Source organism: Portunus trituberculatus, chromosome 18, assembly GCF_017591435.1.
Source record: "Portunus trituberculatus isolate SZX2019 chromosome 18, ASM1759143v1, whole genome shotgun sequence".
Taxonomy (NCBI): domain Eukaryota; kingdom Metazoa; phylum Arthropoda; class Malacostraca; order Decapoda; family Portunidae; genus Portunus; species Portunus trituberculatus.
In genome coordinates this window covers 5,755,035-5,767,534 of record NC_059272.1, presented here as the reverse complement: position 1 = coordinate 5,767,534, position 12,500 = coordinate 5,755,035, and the positions used below count along the sequence as shown (strand labels likewise).

The following is a 12,500-nucleotide window of genomic DNA, read 5'->3' as shown; positions in this document are numbered from 1 at the left end:
CCGCTGTGACCCATTCAATGCTATTTTTGGGGTTGGTAAAAGATTGGCCCCAGCGGGCTCCCATCACGCAATTTGACACGCTTCTGGTCCTACCAGGATGAATTGCCCTTATTATGATGTATCGGTACTATTCTGTTAAGAAATATAAATTTCATCTTCTAAGATAACCTTGATGGAGTCACAGTTGCACAAGAGCGTAAGCACGGAAAAGGAAGCCTGCGAGACTACCACCATGATTATAATGCACAGCACAATGAAACATCCGTCATTCGATGCTATCTTCTGCCACTTTGAGACACACCTCTCAAGTAATGAAACAAGTGATGGATTGCCAACACCAGTGAATCACCTAATTATCCCATTTGATTCCAAACAAAGACTGCATCACACTCCGCAGCCAGGCGTGAAGAAACAGTTCAACCACTACCACCAACACCACTACCTGTTAACACGTCACCACCACCTTTGCTCACTTCTGTTGCAGCTGTCGTTCCCATTCCCGCCACCGTCACCGCCACGCACACCTGGGGAAACAGTGCCATTAAAGCAGAGAAGGCCTTGCTATTTCTCGTGTACCAGCAGCCTGTGTTGACATCTCTGTAAATAGGAATTAAGATACAGTAAAGGACAAAATAAATATTTTAAAAATCGGCTGTTCTTATCAAGGTTCACCGAAGTGGGACATCTTTCTCCTATACGATGTCTTCTGCCTCAGGACAAAAAGGGAGATAATGATAAAATTATCATAATAACACTGATGATAATGATAATATTTTTTCTCTGTGGAGGATTTTCATATGCCATATAAATTTCCATGTTATGCTCTCATAGGTGCATGTTAATCCCCCTGACAGTTTAGTCATGGCTACAATTAAAATCAAGTAACATGCTACTCTCACATTGAGTTTTGCGCTTTCCTTAATCGTCAGTTTTCTTTGTCTACTAATAATCTCTTGACCAAACAGACAAATGTTATATAGATGCTTGCCTTTCAGGCTGTGTTGAATAGCAAAGCTGCAGCATTATCATCAGAACATGACTCCCAAAGGTCAAAAGCTGGTGGTGAATACTGAAATCTCCATATGGAGAAAGGAATAGGGAAGACTCTATTCCACTTTGGAAATGAAGTTGTAAAAAAGTTAGGTAACAATTGAAAGTACGGATGAATTTAGTGAGAGAGTGGTAATGAAGTCTGAGGCAGATGGTGGAATATTCTGAACACTAAGAACACTGGCACTAGAACAATCATGTTGTTTCATACATGTATACTCAACATTCCACTGGAATGAAATCGAGAATAGGGAATCTTCTGAATTTTTTCAGCATCTGATACGACTGTAGAGTCACTCTCGAATAAAATCAATTTTTGTTGTATACCTCTCACCTGACTTCTCGGTCTATAAGACATCTTTCATTAATAACCTCTAAAGTACAACACATCCGATTAGCTTTCCTTTCGCAAAAAAATTAATTCTGGGAGACATCAATGTTCACAACTAGCTTTGGATATTCTCTACCTTTACTTGCATGAATGTGTAGTTAGCTATATGTAATGTATATTGCATTGCAAGATAAGTTACATGACTTTAAATTGCAACTGTATTCCGTATTTTTCTTTGAAGCACAAAAGGAAACAAGCAGAGGGAACACCGGAAGGATGAGAAGTAGGTTTGCGGTATACCTCCGTATGCCGTAAAAGTGTACCTGGCTAGGAATGACTTAATAGTAATTCCTAGCACACACACACACACACACACGCGCGCGTGAGTCTGTGTGTGTGTGTGTGTGTGTGTGTGTGTGTGTGTGTGTGTGTGTGTGTGTGTGTGTGTTGTTACGTTCACCGGTTAAACGGGTAAGATTGGCATCGGGGAGCCGGTGAACAATAACAATAAAAAAAAAAACACTGGAGGTTCAACTGGTGAGGATATGCAAAGGGGGCACTTAAAAAGCTATTTAATAACCCAATAATGAAACTGACATACACATATACATATAACACATAAACAAATATAACAAAGAACCCAACTTAATACCTAACAATAATACTAATCCTATATGGAGGCAATGTGGAAAAAACAGGACGAGGGGGAAGTGATACTTATGCGGTGTCGCAGTGGTGAAGTGCTGGGTGAGGTGGATCCCACGGTAGTCCAAAAGGCGTTGTGTTCACTGGTTGAGGCCTTGACCTCGACTGACTTCCAGAAAGCCAGAGAGCTGGCTTGACACTTCCGCTTGAGTCGAATGGGGCCGCGTGAATCCAACTTCGGGACAGTGGCGGGGCTTCATGAAACGGTGACGTGGAGGGTTCATGAGACGGTGGCGTGGAAGGTTCATGAGACGGTGACGTGGAAGGGAGGTGAGAGGTGGCGAACGAGGTAGCAAGCGGAGGAGGGGATGGTAGTGGAGTATGTTACGGGCGGGCCGTAACATTTCCTCCCCCCTAAGACCTCCGTAATGGGCTCATGAAGGAGGTGAGACGGGAGATCTTGATAAGGCGTCGGCGATGATGTTGTCCACCCCCTTGATATGGTGGACTTCCAAGTTGAAGGGTTGAGTTAACAAGGCCCACCTAAGAATGCGTTGGTTTCGGTTCTTCATGGCGTGAAGGAAGGCCAGAGGTTGTGATCGGTGAAGACCTTCGTAGTTTGAGGACCAGGATGAAGGTAGCACTCAAAACGTTGGAGCGCCAGGACGAGTGCCAGAGCCTCCTTCTCGATGGTGGAGTAGTTGAGTTGGTGTTTCTTCAGCTTGGTGGAGTGATAGGCGATGGGATGGAGGATGCCGCTTGTGGGGTCCGCTTGTAGGAGGACAGCACCCACTCCAACTCCACTCGCGTCCACTTGTAGATGGAAGGGGCGGGAGTGATCTGGCGTCCAGACCACTGGCTCCGAGGAGAGGAACGCCTTGAGATGTTGGAAGGCTTGGTCACAGGTCGGGGTCCAGTGGAAGGGGACGGAAGTGCTGATAAGGTCCGTCAGGGGCGGCCAGGGTGGAGAAGTTCCTACAGAATCGTCTGTAGAAACCAGCCATCCCCAAGAACCTCATGAGAGCTTTCCTGGTGGTAGGGACAGGAAGCCAAGGATGGCCTCCACGTTGGCTCTCTTGGGGCGAACCTTGCCGTTCCCACCACATGTCCCAGGTAGACCACCGTAGACTTCCCGAAGGTGGACTTGGCCAGGTTGATTGTAAGACCGGCTTCCTGCAACCGACCCATCAGCCTCCGGAGACGGGTCAGATGTGTCACCCAGTCGTCCGAAGTCACCACCAGGTCGTCCAGATAGGCAGATGTTCCCTCCAAGTCCTGGGTGATGTAATTTATAGCCCTCTGGAAGGTGGCGGGAGCATTAGACAAGCCGAAGGGCATCACTGTGTATTGGTATAGCCCGAAGGGGGTGATGAAGGCGGATATTATTCGGGCCTCGTCCGAGAGGGAATCTGGTAGTAACCTTTAAGTAAATCTATAGTGGTTACAAATTTGGCTACTCCTATGCTATCTATAAGGTCCTCTATCAAGGGCAATGGGTAGGAGTCTGGCACCGTCACTTTATTTAATTTCCTGTAGTCGGTGCAAAATCGACTACTACCATCTGGCTTAGATGTTAACAGGCAGGGAGAAGCCCAGGGGGATATACTAGGTTCTGCAAGGTGATGACAGAGCAGATAGTCTACCTCTTTTTTCATCAAGTCTCTTTTAATGGGTGAAATGCGATAGGCTGGTTGTCTTATAGGCTTGATGTCATCAGATATTAATGTTATATCATGTTGGATAGTAGTACAAAGTCCTGGAAGGTCACCCGTGATTTCTGAAAAGTCTAGCAATAACTTTTTAAGATCAGACTGTTGTGAAGGTGTTAAGGAAAGAAAAACCTCATCAAGGTTGGACATGATTTGGCTGTTTGAGGGGCGTCCTTTAGGTGACGAGAAGAGGAATTCGATGTCGGACTCTTCCTTGGGGGGGCACAGGACCAAACTCCTTCCCTACCAGACATACAGGTACAGTGCGAGACAAGTCGTCCTCTGGTTCTCTGGAGTGGTAAGGTTTCATTAGATTAATATGAACTAGTTGGGAATCCTTACGACGGTCAGGAGTGTGGACCACATAGTTTAATGGACTTAGTTTTTGAGCCACAACATAAGGTCCCATGAACTTACTGTGAAGAGCATTGCCTGGAGTGGCAGAAAAAGTAAAACCTTGTCTCCTGGTTTGAAACTTCTCATGACAGATTTGGGAAGAGAATTTTGTTGCATTTTAGTTTGAGATTTGAGGAAGTTTGATTTAGCAAAAGATCTGACTTCACTGATTTTATTCTTAAGGTTACTGATGTAGTCAGACACACTGGGGCTTGAAGGAGTATTTTGAGTAAACCATTGATCCTTTAATATTTTGAGAGGCCCCCTGATCTGTCTACCATAGAGTAATTCAAAAGGGGAGTAACCTAAAGAATCTTGAGGAGATTCTCTTAAAGCGAAGAGAAGGAAAGAGATACTTTCATCCCAGTCTCCTTGATGCTCCAAGCAATACTTCTTCATCATGGATTTTAATGTTTGGTGAAACCGCTCCAGACAGCCTTGGGATTGGGGTGGTAAGCCGAGGAGGTTACATGGTCGATGTTTAGCTCATTCACTATCTGTTGGAAAAAATTGCTAGTGAAATTGCTACCCTTGTCAGACTGAATTTGTTTTGGAATTCCTACCGAGGTGAAAAAATGTATTAGATGTTTTACAATGGTCTTTGATGTGATGTTCTTAAGAGGGAATGCTTCAGGGTACCTGGTAGTGGGATCCATGAGGGTTAACAAATACTGATTCCCTCGTTTGGTTTTGGGTAAGGGCCCTACGCAGTCTAGAACGATCTTTTCGAAGGGCTCCGTCTGAACTGGAATAGGCGTCAGAGGAGCTGGCACAAGGCGTTCGTTAGGCTTACCCACAATTTGACATATGTGACATGTTTTTACATAGTGTGACACATCCTTTTTCATTCCTGGCCCCAAAAAATGTTGAAGAGCCTTCTTGTAGGTTTTTTGGATGCCTAGATGACCTGACAATCCATCATGAGCTAGTTCTATAATGGCTGGTCTTACAGACAAGGGATGACAACTTGATGTGTTTCTGACCAGGTGTCTAGTTGTTTCAGTTCAGGAGGTCTGTAGGCACGCATCAGGACTCCTTCCTGATAATAAAAACAAGGCAATTTAGACATATCCTTTGTCTCACTGGCAACATGTCTGATCTTAGCCAAAGTGAGATCCTGTTCCTGAGCATTAATCAAATTCTCCTTTGAAATGATGTTATTGTACAAGTTGTCAGTAGAGGCAATCATTGGTGGAGGAGGTGGTGAAAGGGCAGGGGACTTGGACTGAGACCTGGTGACTGCACACACTGGGAAGAAGTGAGGGATGTTTCGTCCAGGGTCTTAGTGGGACTTTCTGTTAAGGGAGAATCAAGAACAATTAAGTTTGGAACAGCCAAGTTACCCGCAAGATCATTACCCAGTACAAGATGTACCCCGGTACTGGCAGTTCACCAGGTTTAATGGCTACCACAACCTCTCCTGAAATGAACGGGCACTGTAAGCTAATATTAGCCAAGGGATAGGAGAGCTGTGATTCGAGACCTGTAAGGATCACCTTCTCCCAGTGAAAGCCTGTTTGATGTTAGGGATGACATCTTCCCTTAAGATGGATTGGGCAGCACCTGTATCACGCAGAACCTTGACATTTATTGCCTTGTCTTTACCATCAGTCAGGGACACTTTACCTTGATACATGTACGAGTCATAAAGTTCTAGAGGAGAGTTGACAGGGTTAGCTAGGGCCACTGGTTTCTTGTTCTCAAATGTGTTAGGTTTAGGGGCCACAAAAGAAAGTTGACGTTGAGAGGCCTTGCAATTTGGGTGTCTACATTTTTGGATCGTGTGACCTGGTTTCTTACAGTATGTACACCAGGGGAATTATATGCATTTGGCGAGAATCCGGTCGGCTTACCACCCGCCCCCAAAACCTTCCCCAAAGGAGGACCTAACATTAGATAGTGAACCACGACCTCTACTACCCAGGGATCCCATCAACAAAGCAAACGCATCAGCCACTTTAGCGGCAGACATAAGATCACTCTCTCCCGTTCTTCCACATGCCTCAGAATATTAAAGGGTAACTTGTTCTTCCATTCTTCCAGGACCATTAGATTGAGCAACTCCGAAAAGGTGGTAATGTTAAGGGCGGCTAACCATTTCTTAAATTGTCTTAGTTTCTCACTAGCAAATTCAACATAGGTGTGAGAGTCTGGTTTCACATACTTTCGGAACTGTTGTCTGTATCCGTCAGAAGTGATAGAGTAGGCGTCTAGAATGTTACCTTTGATCTCTTCATATTCTACCTCATCACTAAGGCCGTTGTATACCCTATAAGCTTTTCCTACTAGCTTAGGGACAAGGAGAGACACCCACTGATCCTTGGGCCATTTATTCCTATTAGCAATGCTCTCAAAAGCGCGAAATGACCCGTCAACATCAGATTCATCAAAAGGGGGAACTAGCGGAGCAGCTGTAGCGGGATTAAAGCTTGCCAACTTTTTCTTTATATCTATTTCTTCCCCTCTAAACTTAGCGTCATTTCGTAGGGCTAACTCCTGAATTTCTAAGTCTTTCTCCTGCCTTTTAAGTTGTAACTGAAATTCTCTCTCTTCTTTTTTTTCCTGTAGTTCTCTCTCCTCTCTTTCTGCCTGTAGTTGCATCTCTTTCGCTTCTTTTTCTGCCTGTAGCATTTCTTTCGCTTCTTTTTCTGCCTGTAGTTGCATTTGTTTTTTTTATGCAGCCGGTATTCTAGTCTAAGCTTCTCAATTTCCCACTGACTTATCCTACTCTTATCCTGTTTTTCCTGGGGACTGTGTATTATAGTCCTCGTAGAGGCTGACATGGGAATTAACTCTTCTATGGCATTTCCTAGCAACTGACCTTCTTGCACTAGATGTTCAACAACTACATTCTTAACGACCTCTTTAGTCATCTGAGACGTGATGGGAACATCAAAATGTTCAGTGATGGCTTTCCATTGGTCCTTTTTTATATTAGCACCTTTAAGTTGTTCCAGAGAAGGGTCAGCACAAAATCTTCAACGTTAAACTGAGCGGAAGCCATATTAAATAGATGTTAAACAAACAAAAAAATGATAAGTGAATTACTTAAGTGAGGAACTTGGCAGAGTGATAATAAAGGCAACCTTGAAATTACCTAGATTATACTTAAGTAAACACTTATGAGTACAATCACTAATGAGGGGGTAAACTAGAGAATTACGGCATTAAGAGGGATCCGGATTACTCTAGTTACGAGACTTGAGAGTGAGGAGCGAATTGTACTGAGACTTGTTATTGATAAGGAGGCGGATTAGTCTGAGAGACTAGTTAAAATGGCCAATTCTAACTAGCGAGAAAAATGATCCGCGAAGTGAGGGATTGAGGGTTCGCATGAACATATGATGATCCCAACACTTGGATAACACTTATTACACACCTGCCTATGTGCAAAAATAGAGATAAGTGCTATCGGTGAACACGCCTTTCTACCTGGTTTCCTGCTCTACCACTGCTATGCGATACCAATGAAAGTCACGAAGCACTTTTAACCCAAAAGGAGCCACTTGATCGCACAAAGGTAAATTTAAACCACACGCAGAGTAAGTCACAGAAAAAAACACATCAAAGTCACAACACCACAGAAACACAAAAAATAATGTAATCACAGAAAAAAAGTCACTGGAAAAATGGAACACTGAACAAGGGTTATAATAGTCCTGTCACGGTCGCCAATTGTTACGTTCACCGGTTAAACGGGTAAGATTGGCATCGGGGAGCCGGTGAACAATAACAATAAAAAAAAAAAACACTGCAGGTTCAACTGGTGAGGAAATGCAAAGGGGGCACTTTAAAAGCTATTTAATAACCCAATAATGAAACTGACATACATATAGATATAACATGAAACACATGAAACTGACATACACATATACATATAACACATAAATAAATACAACAAAGAACCCAACTTAATACCTAACAATAATACTAATCCTATATGGAGGCAATGTGGAAAAAACGGGACGAGGGGAAGTGATACTTATGCGGTGTCGCAGTGGTGAAGTGCTGGGTGAGGTAGTCCACGGTAGTCCAAGAGGCGTTGTGTTCACTGGTTGAGGCCTTGACCTCGACTGACTTCCAGAAGTCAGGGGAGCTGGCTTGACACTTCCGCTTGAGTCGAATGGGGCCGCGTGAAAAACAGTGGCGGGGCTTCATGAGACGGTGACGTGGAGGGTTCATGAGACGGTGACGTGGAAGGTTCATGAGACGGTGACGTGGAAGGTGAGGTGGAGAGGTGGCGAACGAGGTAGCAAGCGGAGGAGGGGATGGTAGTGGGGTATGTTACGGGCGGGCCGTAACAGTGTGTGTGTAATTAACCACGGCTGTCGGCTGGTCATCCAGCCAGCCTTCCCCATTGCGAAGCGAGCTCAGAACTCATAGACCGATCTTCGGGTAGGACTGAAACTACAACATACTCCACACACTGGGAAAGCGAGGCCACAACCCCTCGAGTTACATCCTGTACCTACTTGTTGATAGGTGAATAGGGGCTACACATTAAGAGGCTTGCCCATTTGCCTGGTCGCGCCCAGGACTTGAACCCAGGCCTTCTCGGTTGTGAGCCGAGTGTGCTAACCACAACAATACGCGGTGTGTGTGTGTGTGTATTTACCTAGTTGTAGTTTTACAGGGCCTGGGCTTTATGCTCGTGTGGCCCCGTCTCCATGTCTACACTTATCCAATCTTACTTTAAAAGTATGCACACTCGTTGCAGACACTACTTCTTCATTTAAACTGTTCCACGTCTCAATACATCTTTGCGGGAAACTATATTATTTAACATCTCTCAGACATCTTCCTTTTCTCAGCTTTTTACTATGCGATCTTGTGCTTCGGATTCTTCTCTCAGGATCAGTTTCTCATTATCCACTTGGTCCATTCCGTTGATCAATTTATTAACTTGTATCAGGTCTCCTCTCTCCCTTCTTTGTTTCAGGGTTGGTAGATCCATAGCCTTTAGTCTCTCCTCATATGTCATCCCTTCAAATTCTGGAATCATTCTTGTAGCTATTTTTTGTAGTCTCTCCAATTTCCTTATGTGTTTCTTTTTATGAGGGATCCACACTACTCCTGCATTTTCTAATCTGGGTCTTATTATAGTACTTATCAATTTCTTCATCATATCTTTGTCCATGTAGTGAAATGCTATTTCAATATTCCTTAGCAAATTATATGTTTCTCTAAAAATTCTATCAATATGGGTTACTGGTTGATTGTTTTCTTCCATCCTCACTCCTAAGTCCTTTTCCTTTTTAACTTTCTCCAGTTCTACTCCATCTCCCATCTTATAGATTCCCACGGGTCGTCTTTCACTCTTTCCCATTTCCATGACATGGCTTTTGTTCACATTGAATTCCATTTCCCACTTTTTACTCCATTCCCAGATCTTATTTAGGTCTTCTTGCAGTATTTCACAATCCTCTTTTTGCTTTATAACTCTGCAGTTTCGTATAATCTACAAACAGATTTATGTAGCTGTTCACTCCTTCTGGCATGTCGTTAATATAAATGAGGAAAAGTATTGGTGCCAATACTGACCCTGTGGCACTCCGCTTTCTACTGCTCTCCACTTGGACTTCATATCTTTAACTACCGTCCTTATTTCTCTCCCCCTCAAATAATTTTCTATCCAACTCAATGTGCTTCCTTTCAAGCCACCCTTCTCCTCTAACTTCCATAATAATCTTGCATGCGGCACTTTGTCAAACGCCTTTTTAAAATCCAAATAAATACAGTCAACCCATTCCTCTCTCTCTTGTACTCTATCAACTATTCTAGAATAGAAACTCAATAAATTAGTTACACACGACCGTCTTTTTCTAAAACCAAAATGGCTATTTGATATTAATTTGTTGTCTTCAAGGAACTCGATCCATTGTTTCTTTATTATTCTTTCACACATCTTGCATATTACACTAGTTAGTGATACCGGTCTTTAATTTAAAGGTTCTTCCTTCCTTCCACTCTTATATATGGGAACCACCTCAGCTCTTTTCCATTCTACTGGTACTGTTCCATTTTCTATTGAGCATTTTATGATGTTGTATATAGGACTTGCTAGTTCTTCCCTACATTCTTTCAGTATTCTGCCTGAGACTTCATTTGGTCCCATTGCCTTCTCTTCACCCAGTTCCTTCGTTAACTCTTTTATTTCAAGCTTGGTTACTTTAATCTCTTTCATATAGATTGTCTCTCCATTACCCTGTGGCCTTTCAAATTTGGATTCCTTAGTAAAGACCTCCTGGAACTTATTATTTAATAGTTCTGCCATACTTTTTGGGTCTTCCACCATCCCGTTCTCTCCTTTTAACCTTTCTATTGTTTCTTTTTACCTAATTTTTCCATTTATGAATCTATAGAACAATTTTGGTTGCTCCTTACATTTTTCGACAATGTCCTTTTCAAAGTTCTTTTCCTCTTCCTTCCTCACCTTAACATATTCATTTCTCGCTGCCTTGAAATTTTCCTTATTTGCTGGATTTCTATTTCTCCTCAACCTTTTCCATGCTCCATCTCATTTCTCCTTTGCCTTAGTACACCTTGCATTAAACCAATCTTTCTTTCCTTCTTCTTTAGGTCTATATTTCGGGACATATTCCCTGACTCCTGTTTTGTATATTTCCAAAAATAAGTAATATTTCTCTTGCATCGTCTCTGAGTTTTCCATCTCCTCCCAGTTTACGTTTTTAAAATAGTTCTTGAGATTCTCAATATCAGCCTCTCTGTAATTTAATCGGTCTCCTTTGTATGAATCGTCTCTATCTTCCTTTCCCTCTTCTATATCTATTTATAATATTACATGGTCACTCTTTCCCAATGGGCACTTATATCTTATATCATCATTCATTTGTATACCCCTTGTAAAAACTAGGTCCAATCGGCTCGTCGTTTCCTTTGAATCTTGTGCATTCCTTTACTCTCTGGTCCATCATATTGTCTATCATTAGGTTCAGGAATCTTTCTCCCCAGGCTTCTTCCCCCATACCACTTTCATAATTTTCCCAGTCCACTTCTTTACAGTTGGAATCTCCTACTAATATCACTTTTTTTTCCTTTCTTTAACAATTCTCGTTAGACTCCTTATTGTGTCATCTATCATGTCTTTATATTCTTGATTGGTCCATGAATTTGTTTTTGGTGGCACATATGTTACAATGATTGTTATCTCTTTTTTATTAATATGCATCTTAATATACAATACTTCTGCTTTTCCTTCCCCACATTCCATTTCATTTATCACTATCTCTTTCCTTAACATAATCATGACTCCTCCTCCTCCTTTACCCACTCTGTCTCTTCTCCATACATTATACCTATTGTCCAAGTCTATTTTGATTGCCTTATTTAGTTTTGTTTCAGCCAGGCATACAATATCTGGATTTTCTTTCCTTATGTAATCTCTTAATTCTAATTTACTTGATAAAACCCCGTCTATGTTCGTATACATACTTTTTAGTCTTTTGCCTTTATCATTTTTAAACTTGTTCCACTTTTTTCTCTTCCTTCTCGTTTATATACCATTTCCTTATCCTGTCTCCTAGAATTCTCCAAAAAAAAAAATTGCTTTTTTTCCTCTTCTGACCTTTCATTTTTTTTTCCTTACTGCTGCTGCCAGTTCATTGTATCTCTTCCTTTCTTCCTCATTTCTATTTTTCTTTATATAGATATCCTTGCAGCCTTCTGTTTCTCTAAGTTTTGTTGTTCTATATAATATTTCTTGTGTTGCTGCTTGTGATTTTAGTAGTATTTTAATTGGTCTCGTTTTTCCTTCTTGATATGGTTCCATTCTGTTTATTTCTTCTACTTCCTCTTCTAAGTTCTGCCTATCTTCGTCGTTTAGATTCTACAGTAGGTCTTTGATTGATTTCATTTCTTCTTTTTCTCTTTTTATTCTATATTTTATATTTTTTTCTTTTATTCCAAATACGATTACACTCTTCTTTTTTTCTGCAATTTCTCTAACTAGATTTTCTTTTGTCTTGAGGACTCCTATCATTTTGTTTGTCATACTTTCTTCTTTTTCTTTTAGTTGTTCTTGAATCACCTCCTGAAAATCAGCCTTATCTTTCTTATCTTGGACTCTCCATGCTTGTACTTCTTTTTTAATCACGTTCTGTACTCTTTCCTCTTCCTTGTTTACTAGATCTTTCAGCTTCTCTTTTTCTTTCTCGGCTTTACTGAGTCCTTCTTCCATCTGCTTTTTGTAGTTAGCTACTTCCTTTTTAGTTCTTCGTTTTCCGCTCTTAGCCTAGCTTCGTTTTCTTCCACCTTTTATTTCATCCTTTCTCTCAGTTTTATAAACTCTTTTTCCTGTTCTTCATTCTCTTTCATTTCCATATTCTCCTTTATCAATTTATCTAGTTTAT

The 12,500-nt window shown here is 41.7% G+C and overlaps 1 protein-coding gene across 1 annotated transcript in view; it reads right to left on the bottom strand.

The window, feature by feature from the left end:
- Positions 1 to 12,500, bottom strand: part of LOC123505618 (C-type lectin domain family 4 member M-like) — a 51,848-nt gene that overhangs the window by 31,271 nt on the left and 8,077 nt on the right. Inside the window, exon 2 of the mRNA XM_045257154.1 lies at positions 474 to 524. Coding sequence (XP_045113089.1) covers positions 474 to 524 — 51 coding nt within the window. The remainder of the gene's footprint in view (positions 1 to 473; positions 525 to 12,500) is intronic.